Source organism: Falco biarmicus, chromosome Z (assembly GCF_023638135.1).
Source record: "Falco biarmicus isolate bFalBia1 chromosome Z, bFalBia1.pri, whole genome shotgun sequence".
In the NCBI taxonomy this organism is placed as follows: domain Eukaryota; kingdom Metazoa; phylum Chordata; class Aves; order Falconiformes; family Falconidae; genus Falco; species Falco biarmicus.
The window spans coordinates 48,947,909-48,962,424 of record NC_079311.1 but is presented as its reverse complement, the minus strand read 5'-3'; the positions used below and the strand labels follow the sequence as shown (position 1 = coordinate 48,962,424).

Genomic DNA, 14,516 nt, shown 5'->3' with positions numbered 1-14,516 from the left:
GAAAAACATGTATAAAAATACCTTCGTATACTGTTCTGAGTGGTTTGCTCTTTTGCGGAAGAAAGTGCACTAAAAGTCTTTAAAAAGCCAAATGTTGTTACAAGATCCTCCCCAGATATTGTTACTGCTTAATCCAAAAACTTATGGAAAAAACAGCAGCTATATCTCAGGCCTCATTAATGTGCCAAAATGCTGAGTAAAGGTTTCTATCTTTTTGCTGGCATTTTTCCTTGCTTCCTGTGTGATTAGGATCATTCTGGAGTTAAAAGCTATTGATTTACAAGAATGCTACCTCATGTTTTATATTTTCGATCCTACCAGACTGATTAAACAAAAAGACGTTTTAGCAAAACATGGAACTTTTTTTATATTGCTTACTGTACTACACTAGGATCCTTATGATATAGGAGGGCTCAGCACCTACAAGGAGATTATTACACATACACTAATTAAAAATTGACCAACCTTTCCTTCAGCGTCTGCTGTTGTTACCTTCTCAACCTTGTTTCTGTTCAAAAATTTCTTCACCCATTCTTCTACTTGAACATTGAACTTCATGAAAGTCACATAGCAAAAATACGCTGTCAGGAGTACTAAGCTTTCCCACCACATGATGAAGTTATCCAGAAAAAAGATGATTAGCAAGATCAAATCAACAATGTAAAAGGACACATCTCGAAAAAGTGGCCACCAAGTAAGGTTCAAAATCTCTCTAGAAAATAAAGCACACATTCCAATAACAAACAGGATATTGAACACGGCAGATCCCACTATTGTACCAATGCCAACATTGCTGTGGGATATAAACACTCCTATTAAAGATGTGAAGAGTTCTGGGGCTGACCCACCAGCAGCCATGAAGGTTGCCCCTGCCACATCATCAGATATGGCCAGTTTTTCAGTGATGACAGTCAAGGAAGGAACAAAGAACTCATCGCAGACTATGGCTAAGGCTATAAACATGTAAATCATTCCAATTATATGGAGGATCACGGCTCCCTTTCTTCTTTCCTCAAGAGAGAAAAGGTCCTCTGGGTACTCTCCCTTGACATGATCATCTGTTGCATTTTTGTGCTCAGCTTCGTATTTCATAGTATGTGGGTCTGGAGTGCCGTCTTCATTCTGTTCCGTGAAATCCAACAGAGTTCTTTGGTGCCCATGCACCAGCTTTTGGCTACCTAGGCTGCTGGCCAATGCCACGCTATGTGGTTCCATCTTGAAAAAGGCACTAACTGAAAGAGAGAAAGTACTAATGGCCACTACACTGACAAGAAGCCCTATAATTCGTATCAGTCTCATTTTTTTCCTAACATTCTGGTGCCGTCTGCAACCGAAGAGTGATTCCTCCAAACACCACTCTTCCAAGACACTAGCAACAGTTTTTTTCTGAAGAGCCATTTTGTGTTCTGTGTGAGATGCTGAGGGACTCAGATGGATTGTTCCTTCATACTTTTCTCCAGCTTTGAAGATAGAAGTGCTTTAAGAGTTTTCCCAGAATCAAGTACTTTTATTCTTCATAGTAAGTATTTTCTTCATTCATCTTAAAAGGACAAACAGGTATGATTAATATTAGTGAAACAGCCTGTGATTAGAACCTTCTAAATAGCATTTTACAGAACAAGTTAAATCTAGAATTTAAATCAGAATATTACCAACTCTAACACAAAACCCTGTCACATCCCATCAGCCACAGCAATGACATGTTTGTTTCAGCAGTAACCCTGCAGATAATAGTCTACCAATACTCAGATTATTTTACGCCTCTCACATGTCTCTGACCCACTGCTCTCCTCAGTTGCTGACATAAAGTCCCAGTGGAAGGTAAAAACTGTCCCCAAGTGTTGTGTGAAAATGAAGAAACTACTATTTCAATGGATACACCAAAGATCGTTACTATTACCTTCTGTAATTACTTTCTACCACGGTCATGTAATTTTCAAATCCCAAATGCAGGGGCAATAATATATGAAAAAGCAATCAAAGTGCTAACAAGAGTCTCATCAGACCTTTAGGCAGCTGAGGCAGTATTAATTGAAACATTACACACGCACAGAGCAACAGCCATTGATATGTACGTAAAACAATACACTGTTGGAACAGAATCGAAATGAAGATCTAACACATCCACAGTTTCTTTACCTCCTCTGCAAAATTGACTCAAGTTTACACAGAGAACTCAGTGTGCTTCTGATTAGACCTAGGACATCAGCTTGGACTAGCTAGGACAAAATTCTAATTTGCTTCAGGCTTTGTTTTGGTTTATGTCATGTATTCAGTTATAAATGTAGGAAGTTACTAAGAATACCTATGTGTTGCGTATCTTTTAAAAGTGCTCCTTTTACAGACCCTTAAGAAAACAGTTTAAATTTACACACAAGTTGGTTATGAAACAAATGAAACATTGGGAAATTAAGCTATGTGAGAAGAACTATGCATGTATGCCAGAGCTGAGCACATTAGATCAACAGCACTTCTAAAACAAGAAAAAAGCCCACTATGTAATAACAGGTGCTTTGGTTACTGAATTTGAAGAATGTAAGTGATATAGAAATTAGTTACATATGCACTGTGGATAATGTTTCATGTCATATGACACAAAATACAGGACACTTTTAAAGTAAAATTGATTATTAGTCCTTACTATTACAGTCAAAAAATACTTAGTTTGTAGTAATAGCTGAGTACCAAACAATCCATTTACCAGCAGAATACTGATTGTATACATAACTATATTCTTAAATAGAGAATTGCAACTATTACATGCAGTTATTTACATAAAAGTTATTGTCATGTGCAGTTTCTCCTGATTTTTGCCAACAGCTTCTGTACTAAGAAGCTGTCACAGAGACATACTCCCTCTGCAAGATGCAGCACCACAGTGGAGGTATTTTATTTTCTACCTTACAGTCACTGCTCACCGGACTGCCATAAACACATCAAGCAGGAAAGATACCGGAAAGGCACGGTGCGGAACTAGAGGCGGATGGGCCGGTCACCCCGAAACCGTTACAAATCACGGGAACGGCACGAGCGCCCGGGCCGCCCTCTGCCCCGAAACTCCCGCAGCAGCGCCGGGCCAGACCGCTGCCGCCCGCCGCGCCGCACGGCGCCGCACCGCGCCGCGCCGCACCGCCTCCCCTGCCCGCCCGCCGCGGACCCCGTCCCCCGGCGGAGCGGAGCGGGGCGGGGCGGGGCGCGGCGCAGCCCCGGCACCCCGTCCTCTCCACCCCCCCCGCGGAGGTGCGGCGGCGCCTCGCCTAACTCAGCCCAACGTCGCACCGCTCCGCTCCGCACCCCTCCGCACCGCACCAACTTTTTTCCTCTCTGCAGCGGGAGCGGGTCCAGCCCCCGAGGGTCCCCCATCCCCAACCGCGGACAGCCGCGGAGGGACCGCGGCCGGCTCGGCGCACGGGGCACCCCTTCGCAGCCGGGTGCCACGCACGGGGGCGGGCACTCGGGGAAGGGGGACTCCGCACCGCCGCCTCCCAACCCCCGCCCGCGAAAACCGGCGACGCTCACCCGGAGGCGCGTTGCGCTGCGCGCCGGACCGCGAGCGCTCGGCACGGGCACGGGCGAGGGAATGGGGACGGGAGGGGCGGCCACCGCCACGGCCCCACGCCGCGCCGCCTGCCGTGGGCGGTGGCACCCGCCCCGTCCCGCCCCTCGCAGGCGGGGCAGGCAGCGGCGCGGCCCCGCGCAGGGCGCCGCGGGGTCACCGCGCTCCCGCCGGCCGCTCGGTGCGCGGCAGGGCGAGGGGCCGGGAGGGTGCTGGGGCTGTGTCCCCTCTCTCCGGGGTTAGCTGGTGCAGATCCATCGAGGTAAAATTCTGACAAAGGTGGTAAGTCTCGAGGAGGGGGGTAGCCTTAAGAAGGAGAGGTCTTCTGGTCAAAATTTCCTTTATTCCGAATGTTTACCGAAGGGGAACTGGGAAATGAAGGAAAAGGATGTCACATTTTGGTTTTGATTTTGAGGAAGTCAGCGTGTCCACTCTAAAGTTATTAACCACCATGAATTTACCCATGAAGAGAAATTTCTTCAAACCACCTTTCTAAGTTGCCACAGAAAACAGTAAGGATGTGCTGAACACCCCAGGAAACAGGAAGTTCTTAGCCAGAACTGCCCCTTTTTGCTTTGGTCTCCATCTTTCAACATAAATATTTTCCCAATAAATTGTGCTTCATTAAGAAATTGCTTCATGGTTCAAATGCAACTGTTACAATGCAGCTCTTCCATAGCTAATTCTTCGTGCTACGTTCTGTAGATCCATCAGGTCAGCACTAGCAGGTGCCGATCTTTTGAAATGCCACTTACACTCCTACTCTGTGCCATTCGTTGTTAGAAAAACTCACGTGCCAATCTGTGGATAGACTGAAGTAATCTACCGTAGGTGGGCCAGCACCCCAGGAAGGCCCTCACTGGGTCTGGGCAGCTGGGGAAGACCTCCAAGTGGAAATCCCTGAAAAATGCAGAGCTCAGGTGAGAGCAGGGAGATTCAGATGAAATGGATGGGACAGTGCTTGAGATCTGGGAAGAATCTGGTAAAAAACTCACTAGCACTATTTCTTCTTTCAGTGTGTCCTGGTTTCGGCATTCACATTCCAAAAAAGTTTACTGCAAATGGTGAACTCTCAGTTTCTTTGGGCTAAAGAATAACTTCGGTTTTTATACCTTCTACTTTGTTTTGAACTGTTAGTGCTTGATGAAGAACACAAAAATGCAAAGTTTTTTATTAAGTGATAAACATGGACCTTGTAAGTATCTTCAAAATTATAATCAGGATATGACATGAAAAATAAGGATAGCCTGGGTAGGCCTGGGTTGCATAGTCTATTTGCATCTTCACGCCAGCTGTTTGCAGCATCTGGGCCATTTGAGTTGCCTCAGTGTTGATTTGAAACCCCTAAGTTCTTCTAAAGAGTTATAAAATGGCAAAACCAGATACACCGAAACACAATAGGTATCTTAAGAGACTATGTGGACATGCAAGGGATGCAAAAGGTTCAGAAGCTGTTTCCAAAATTTCAGCAGTTTCCAGTGAGAGCCATGGTTGCGTCAGACATACAAAGTGCCCTTCAAAGCCAGAGTTTGCACAGGTGGTTTACATTTATTTCACATTATACATTGAGAGGTTCTCGTTAGTGTCTGGCAGCTGATAGAGGGTGCCTGTTGATTACCCAGATTTGTATTGTTTAGGCTCAGGATGATGCAAAGAGGTGTGGAGATTGTTTTAACAATCTTTCTAGAGCCGCCACTTAGAAAAGAATTAGTTAAAATGCAGATTTACTGTCTGTATCTGTGCATGCAAGACAGATGAAAGTGGCTACATCTCAAATATCCTACCTGTGCCTGCTGTGCAGTGATTAAAGGTAAGTGGGCTTATGTGATTTCTTGTGCCTTGCAGTCTGTGAGAAGTCGCCACTTGAGAAAGATACCTAAAAGATGCTTTCAGAGCTTCACAGTTGGCCAGAGGCAGGCAGGGAGGTGTGTGTAGTACCCCACCTTCTATCAATTTTTGAAAGACAAGTGTAAGCAGGTGATTTTTGCGAATGACCACAGGGAGAAAATGTAAAAAGTTCCCTATAATTATTTTATAATATCCCCCTATAATTACATTATCTAATAACCAAATGTCTATGTATCTCAATGATAATATCCGTTTCTCTGTACCTGAAATTATTTTTCTCCCAACTATAAGCATGTATTGCAAGTCGAGGACAATAAAACCTGTAACAAGAATGATGTGGCTCACAAATGGGTATCTCTACAATAACAAGCATTTTGAATCAGCCAACTTGTTCTCACGTACATGCTGCCTAAAATGATGACAGAAACAAAAAAACCTTGGTTAAATTTGTATAAGGAGGATAACTAGTGATAAAATAAATTTCATATTCTTCTCACAAAATTAAACGTCAGAGCATATCCTGGTTAAATACAGAATAATTAGATTATTTGAACAGCCTTCGGCTTAGATCTGGTTCTATGTTTCTGTTCTTAAGTGGGGAGAGAAGAGGGCCGCTAAGTACTTGGATATTTGTACATACAGCTAGGTTTTCATTTCTATATATGCTTAATGTGTACTTTTTAATAGCTTATATGTAGTTTACTGCACTGTGTGTTATGAGCCCTCTGAAATTATAAGCCACTCTTCTTGACCACCTCCTATTTTCAGGAAGCTCCATGAAGTAGAACTTTTTTTTTTTTTTTTTTTTTTAACCAGTATTTACATTTGGCTCTTTTTCTGCTCTAAACCGACTTGGTAAAAACAAGCATAGAAGCGTCTTTTGTGAAGGAGAGGGAAAGAGAAGGGAGCCAAATGAAAAATCCTGCACAACATCTCTAAGCACCACAGCAGTACCTTATAAAGCTTGAAGATACAGTTGATGAGGAGGTTACCATGACTACAGAGGCGGCATATTTGAATGGAAATTGATGTTAAGCTTTTAAATGCTAATTGCAGCTGGGAAGAGGTGACATCTGAAGTATCAAAATTATTTCAACACTTTGCAGTGTATAACAAGTGAAAGACTGTGAAAGAGTCTTTCTATGACAACATAGAGTTAGATTAATACACGGTGGTTTTGGATGGGATGGAGTAAATTTTCTTCATAGTAGCTAGTATAGGAGTATATTGTGGATTTCTGCTAGAGACAGTGTTGGTAACGCAGAGATGTTTCAGCTATTGCTGAGCAGGGCTTACCCTGACCCCAGGCCCTTTCTGGTCCTCACCCCACCCCACTGATGAGCAGGCGGGGGGTGCACGAGAAATTGGGAGGGGACACAGCCAGGACAGCTGGCCCCAGCTGACCAGAGGGATATTCCAGACCATATTATCTCATACTCAGCATATAAAGCTGGGGGAAGAATAAGGAAGGGGGCAATTTTTAGAGTGATGGCATTTTGTCTTCTCAAGTAACCATTACGAGTGATGGAGCCCGGCTTCCCTGGGGATGGCTGAGCACCTGCCTGCCCATGGGAAGTGGTGAGTGAATTCCTTGCTTTGCTTTGCTTGTGTGCACAGCTTTTGCTTTACTTGTTAAACTGGCTTTATCTCACCCATCAGTTTTCTCACTTTTACTTACTCTTCCAATCCTCTCCCCCATCCCACTGCGGGAGAGTGATAGAGTGTCTGTGTGGTCCTTAGTTGCTGGCTAGGGTTAAATAATGACAGTCCTCTTTGGTGCCCAACGTGGAGCTTGAAGGGTTCGAGATAACAACAGGTTTGATTGAAATGTGCTAGACTGAATTTATAGTTGTTAGTGCTGTTTAGCTATTGATGGGCAGGCTCCTGTGCTTGCCATGGGGCTTGCTTGCCCCACTCTATATTAAGTGCTTGAGTGGCTTCTTTTACTTTTGCTGTTTGCTGTACTGCTGCATCACTTATCATCTCACTGTGCTGTGCCTGGGATCATTTTGATAACAGCAATGGCGATGCACCTGAGCTGGCAGATGGCCAGGGCATCACAGCTGCTTCTGTGCTGCTGTACTGGACAGGCTGGAACCCCATTGTGAACTCAAGTCAAAGGGATTGTGACCTGTAGATGAGTCCACATGGGAACAGGACACCCCAGAGTGTCTGTGTTAGTGGTTATGTCCATGCCGCAGCAGGTATACCTCTGAAGGAATTGTGGTCCCAGGAAGTTTGTTGAAGGTACACCTTAGAGCATCAGTGGCTGTAAGTAAGTCCATGCTGCAGCAGTACACCTTGAGGCGATCCATGGCAATGCATGAAGTTGTTCTGCAGCACCTCAAAGCGCGTGGCCATGAACAGGCCCATGAGAAAGCAGGTATACCCCTGAAGAGACTGCAGCCAGGGCTAAGGCCATGTTGGAGCAGGTTCACTCCTGGAGGGACTGTGGCTGTAGGTAAGGACCCTTTGCTTCTTCTTCCCCCAGCTTTATATGCTGATCATAACTTCATATGGTGTGAAGTATCCCTCTGGTCAGTTTGGGCCAGCTGTCCCGGCTGTGTTCCCTCTCACCTCCTTGTGTACCCCCAGCCTGCTCACTGGTGGGATGGGGTGAGGAGCAGAAAAAGCTTTTATTTGGGAAATAAAAGGTGGACATATACACAATGTTAGAGTCCTCACTAGAGTCAAAACTGTAAGTGAAAATGGAATATAGACCAGTATCACTGTGTAACTACTGCTATGCCACCAACATAAAATTAGACTTAGGGCTTTAGCTGCAAAAGATGCAAAAGGTGAGCTTTACCTTCAACTGTAAGCATTGGCTTACTATTTAGCCTCAGAGATCATCTGTTTTTTCCTGTTTCATTTGCAGTGGGTTAAATTCTACTTGCTGACACATGCCTTTTAAAGCAGTCTTGATACCATTACCATATGCCATGACCAGTTGAGGTGCAAATTTACATTTTTTAACATACGATTGATTTGAAAAGCTTTGTGAGTTTTTGAGGGGTTTTGTTTTTTAATATGTAAGATGAGAAATGTAGATGCTTGATCTGTGTTCTGTGTGGTTACAACGAGCACTGTAAACACCTTTATTAAGGAGGCTAAAGCTAACTGCTTTTCTGATTCCAGTTTCTACTAGTGAACACAGTGATAGGAAGCTATAAATTCAGTCTATTTGTAAAAGACAAAAGCTTTTTTAGCCATGTTTGTAGAGCACTAAATAACATGTTTTTCTAATGTAATGCCTAAAATACTAGTTAGACATATGGCACCTGTAAATGTTGTCACCAAAGCATACCAGTCTATTTAAAGGACAGCTTCCTTCAATGAAAGTACACCTCTTCTTTATCTAGGCTTGAGAGGTCCAAGTCAGAGTAAAGCCACCACAGCCTAACAGCTAGTGATAAAACAGAAGAAAATACTATATAGGATATCATTACTGAAATCCACTTAAAATTCTGGGTATATTATATCCAGCTGTTTATTTTTACTTACAGGGTAATAGCACTTTCCAAAAAACAGCAGGATGGAGCAACATGACTTTCTCTGTCCTATGCCTTTCTCTTTCAGACATGATAATTTCTTCCTCTGCACTCCTTGTACCTAAGTGCTGTCATGTAACTGCAGTGAGCTGCCCTGAAGTCAACGGGAGTGCTTATTTTGCTGTGATCTGTGGGCTTATTTGTAAGAACACTTGCAAGCTGGCAAGTCAGCAGCCTTAGGAACAATTGCTGGTTTGGTAGATGAGCTTCAACACCCTTGCCAATTTCCCAGCAGTTTCATATATCAAGTTGCTTGGAGCCTCAGCTTGAAACCCTCTGCTCCCTGTGACTGGCAACACTTAGGAGTGTGTCAGGGATGGAGGTCAAACTTGGTGTTAGCTGCAACTCAGATTTCTTACACATTGTCCAGGCAGAGCTGGAGCAAAATGTCTCCCACAGACCATACTCCTCTCACAAATTAAAGTGTCTTTATTACTATACCACCACACAGTAATTACCTTTTTCTTCATTTTTTTCTATCCTTATGTTCAGCCTTCTCATATTCCTTGCACCTGATGAATTGCAAGATACTTGTCTTTGTCTCTGCAGTAATCTAGTTTTCAAGTAATCCCCACCCTCGTTGAATCTTTCAGGGAGGTAATGTAAATTAAAAACTGTCCTCAGTGAGATGTGAAATGGTGAGAATTTCTGAAATAAGAGTTACAATCTGTTGATTAAGTAACTACGCACAGAGCTGGTGTGCAGACAAGGCAGAATGAAAGAAAGAAAGATGACAAAAACAGTTTAGGACTGAAGTAAATGCTAACCCGATGTCATTTCCAGTTAAAGGAAAGTCATGGAGTCATTTCCCTTTTACATTGCTAGGTCCTTCTGTGCATAGTACCAATTAGCATTGCTCAGTTAAAAAGTCCTGCACACGTGCACTGTAAGTGCTTATACTATAGATTAGACATGCCCAGGTCAACAGATCAGAGACCCCATGTGTCAGCAGTTTCAAAATTTTCAGTGGTTGCAATAGAAACAAAAATCTTCAAAGAATAGCTGACATATTGGACTTCGTATTTGGTAGTGGTCATGGCACTGAGTCATGCTATATTGAATTTTAGAGTAAGATCAAAAGAGTGGTTTAAAGCAGCACCACAAAATTACTCCAATCAACTGAAAAAAACCCAGACCTTTCAAACTAAGAGAATATGGAGCCAGAACATAAAAGGAAAGTTGGATCTGAAATAAATAGATGTTTTGAGAAGCTTTCAAAAGACAAGATACCCAGTTTTTTTCAAATGGAAGACACTCTATCACAAAATAAATAATTAAAGTATATGTAATCTTCCTGCATTCGTTAAGAGATTTTTACAGAAATTCATCCCAAAGCCTAGCCAAATTTCCCAAGCTTACAAATTGTCATTCTGTAGGATAAGCCTGATCACAGAAGAAGTGAAACAATCTTTTTGGTGTACAGCGGTAGCCCATTCTTAAGGATCGGACAAATGAAACAGACCAACATAGCAGTTCAAGAGAAGCTGCAAAGAATGATTTTATACCATTGGGATTTAAGAGAAAATACAATAATGGCATCTGAAATTAACTGTATCAGGTAGTTGGGTTTTTTTAAATCCAACTTGATTATGATGCAGTTTAATGCACAGGCAAAAATAAGAATAAACAAATGAGACATAATTTGGAAGGTGGCTTAAATATTCAAAAAGCTGAAATGCATCACCCATTAGACGTTCTAAAGGTCACTGTAACATGTTCATTACATTAAGAACAATTTAAGAAGACAGATTAAATTACTTGATCTGTTTGGGTTTTTTTTTTCCAGATATATGACCCGTAATGCTGAGAACCTCTGCTCTGTGTCAGATCTAAAAGATGTTGACTTTTGCAGCTGTCTCCAGCTTGGACCACCAGCATCAGTTCCTGCAGAATCTGAACATTTCCCTCCAAATACCAAATGGCCAGTGCCACCTTGAATACAATCACCACTGGTCAGTATTTGATGCTGATAGTGCTGGAAAGCTGCTGCTCAAACTTGCTTTTCCATTGCTTTCAGACAGATTTGGACTGTCTGATTGACTGTTACTGACTTGTGACAGCTGGCTTTATCTCTTTGTGTTTAAGAGGCATGAAATTACATATAAATAATATTGTAAACTTCTTAGTGTGTGACAAATTGTATTCCATTTAGCTCTATTTTAATGCCAAGAATGAGTAACACTCTTCACTGGTTTCTGCAATCACTGGAAAAGAGCAGATCTAACAGTAAGTGGTATGCACCATGCCCCAGGTCAGAGAAGATTTAATATGTACACACAGAGTTAAAATTAATACTATACTATAAAGATGGTATAAAATACAGGTTGGCTTCTATTTAAACTTAGTACTCAAGATTTGTATTTTTCAGCACCAGCAAGAGGAATAAAACTAAAGACACTCTTGTGGTTTATGAAGACTTTATCACATACGTCCATGATCACTTCTGCACATGGAAGTCCATTTCATAAGAAACAGGTATGACATCAGTCATTATCAGGTATTGACTATGCAGTATTTCTTTTGGTGAATGAATAGTTTTAAAGTTGATAGTGGACTATAACAACCTTAGGTCCATCATTTTAGCTAAACTTGAAAAAAGTCTGAGGAGATGAAGGTGGGACTGATCAGTGCTATCACGGGAACTAAGGTTCAAGCCAGGATTACACCGCAGTGGGAGAAAGGAGAGTGCCTTTACAGACCTTTTGGCAGTGGTGATGTTGCAGCTGATGCTTCTAGGTCAGGCTCTCAACAAAGTAAGAGAAAAGTGATTCACAAAACTAGCAGACAACATTTTGCACGCAAGCTCTGGTTCAGGTTTGAAATAGCAGCTTTTCTTAATATGGTCTGTATAAAGAGTTTGAGTCACAAATGCTCAGGGTTAAGAGCATCTGCTTGCTTGCATCAGGACATAGAAGTCTGCCTCTGCAGACTGCCTGTGGGGCAACAAGGCAGGCAAGAAAGGGAAGCGGTGCCTTCTGGTACTCTCCACCTGCCCGAGGGTCCCTCTAACATGTCCAGGTAACGAGGGTCCATGCAACTTGTTGCTCTCCCTGAACATGCAGAGCAAATGATTGCCAACCCTTTGCGGGTCTGCAGATGGTTCCAGTCATCTTGCTGTCATAGAGCAAGAGAAGAACCTAAAATTTGACAGAACTTCTTCAGATCTACCACGGCATGTTTTAAGATGAAAGCTGTATCTATTTCCTGAAGCTTTCTTGCACACAATTTTGGCATTTCTTTAGGAAAAAGGGGTTGGGAATCAGTGTGGTGATACACAGATATTTAAGAACAGTGTTACTGATTGTCATGCCTCTACTGGGCAGATGTCAAGCAGGCCAGCCTATGACAGTATGGTTTTTTTTCCAGCAATTAGTTTATTGTCAGATCTTGGAAGAACCGTGAATGAACAGAATACCACATTAAGTGGCAGTTTTGCATGATTTGGGGAAAAGAGTGGCTGCGTGCCAAGATTTCGTGTGCCTCAGCTCAAGTGAAAGACTGAAAATCCCTCTGGGCAGAAGAAAGGCAAATTGCAAATCTACTTTTTTTGGACAAATTCCTTCCTTTTGTCCTTTAAGGGGACATCCTCATTCATTCACGTGTGGCAAGAACCTGTAGGGTCAAGCAGTTCAACACTGGCATTCAGGCATAAAGCACTGGGTCTGTCATTACTTGTAGCTGCCCAGCATGTGGATAAGAGATATGTATGGCCTTTGCTAGCATGAGCATTGAGGCTTCATGGTTTGCATAAAAAATTACTTCTCCAAACCTTATCTTTTGCATACAGGCTGCTTGTTGTGTTCTACCAATGTGCAATGTACAGACGCACCAATGCAAAAAGGTTTGGTACTGGCAGAAGCATTGTTTAGCAAAGGCTGTACCTTACTACAGGAACATTTTGGGGAGGAATGCTAGGTGTGAGACCTAAGCTCGTGCTGGAGACATGCAGTGCTGAAAGTCACTTGGGTCACTGGTCACTGCAGGAGTTTATACAGTAAATAAAGTATTAAAGAGGTTTAGGTGCCTTCAGGATGAATCCGGCTCCATTTGTGTGGGCTTGCTGGCAAAACTTAAAAGCCAAATCTACTTTGGCAATTTTTTTACCTCTGTGAGTGATTTCTACCACCTCATAGAGGACTCAGGAGATATGTTTTGTTTTATTTCATCTGTGCCCTAGCTAGTCCAATAGTTCAAACTGGATGAATCGGTCATGGGATTTACCTAAATTGTCAAGGTTTTGTGGGGTGTCTGAAATCCTGCCAACCTAGTTGTAACTCATTTTTATCCCAGCTTGATGTTTTATTGTTAAACTGCTGATCAATACATTTTAAAAACCAAAGTTAAATATGTAGACATGTTACACTCTTTGTCATGGAGGCATGCTATACTTATAAAGTTTTGGGAAATGAACTTTAAAGATAACAGAAATCAATGTTTTATCTTAATAAATCAACACACTTCAGTGCCAAACAGTCTCTCTCTGCTCTCCAACAAAATTACATTTCACATAAATAAGCACAGCACATGTGCCATGAGTCTCAGAGGGGAGTAAAAGCAAGGAGAGAGATAACGACCAGGGTGCTTCCCCTTTCACAGCAGTGCCACATGCGTAGAATGAAATGGAGACTGAAGCAGGAAATGCCCCATAGAAACTGCAGCTGAGCTGCCAGGAGGTCTTGCACAGCTCATCTTGGGACAGCCTTGTCAGACAGAGCTTCTGGGGCAGTCATGAGGATCCACAGGAGGCTGAGCACCCCCAGCTTGGTGCAGCCCATAGGTGCATGCCCTGCAGCAGGGAGGCAGGAGGCAGAGACGACCCCTGCTCCCCAGTTGCTCCTTGCCGGTGTGGAGGAGCTGCCTGGCCCATGGGTGTTGCATGGCATGTTGGAGGCCCCCTTATGTGGATGGACATGGCTCTCATGACCTGTCCTGCTGCTATGAAGTCCTGGAGGTGGGGCTGCATGTTTTCGAACACCAGTGATGACAGATTGTTCCAGGCCCCAAAGCTCTGGAAGAACACTTGCTTTTCTAAGCAATAGTTCAACTGTTACAGTGGACGTCCGTGGGATTTCCCAATTTCTTTAAAGCTTCAGCTCCCAACATCATACCTGTTTTTCCAAAGCATATTGCTACTAAAACATTTTATAGCATGCACTGTCAAATGCATACAGTCAGTTAACTAATTAAGCTTTCTAAACCTTTTCATTTGATCTCTAAGTATCTCATTCAGTTGCTGGCACTTTCAGGAGGTGAGCTACACTGATAGGGGTGTTGCTGAATTTGGGCTTTCCCATGGGCAATATCTTCATGTCTCTCCCATCTCTTCATGTCTCCTTTCCCTCTTCCTTCTGAAAGCAAGGGTATCAGCTATTCTATTGATCAGTCTGTGAAGCTCCTATGGTTTCCAACCACTAATTTCCATCATAAATATATAAACATGTGACAGCTCCTGTAACTCCAAATACAGGAGTTTTGTTTTTTCTTGGGTGCAGCTTTGTCCATTTTTCATAATGCTGTGAATTCCCACTTTCAAACTGCTGTCACCAAGTAACTCTGTAGTG

General features: G+C 42.9%; 1 protein-coding gene and 1 long non-coding RNA gene across 6 annotated transcripts in view; one reads left to right on the top strand and one right to left on the bottom strand.

Annotated features, from left to right (window-relative positions):
* SLC24A2 (solute carrier family 24 member 2) overlaps window positions 1–3,643 on the bottom strand; it is a 111,258-nt gene extending 107,615 nt beyond the window's left edge. For 2 of the 5 annotated variants that reach the window (XM_056325181.1, XM_056325183.1), the window contains exons 1-2: window positions 3,310–3,394; window positions 466–1,540 (exon numbers count right to left, since the gene is read on the bottom strand). In XM_056325181.1, coding sequence (XP_056181156.1) covers window positions 466–1,398 — 933 coding nt within the window. In that variant the 5' untranslated portion in view covers window positions 1,399–1,540; window positions 3,310–3,394. Of the gene's footprint in view, window positions 1–465; window positions 1,541–3,309; window positions 3,395–3,519 lie in introns of those variants that run through there. The other 3 variants (XM_056325184.1, XM_056325185.1, XM_056325182.1) reach the window with 2 other exon arrangements.
* Window positions 3,644–3,770: 127 nt separating this feature from the next.
* On the top strand, window positions 3,771–14,124 carry LOC130143141 (uncharacterized). The gene is made up of 4 exons (XR_008819657.1): window positions 3,771–3,838; window positions 10,742–10,907; window positions 11,324–11,430; window positions 13,552–14,124. It is a non-coding gene; the product is annotated as an uncharacterized LOC130143141 (long non-coding RNA).
* The last annotated feature ends 392 nt before the right edge of the window (window positions 14,125–14,516 follow it).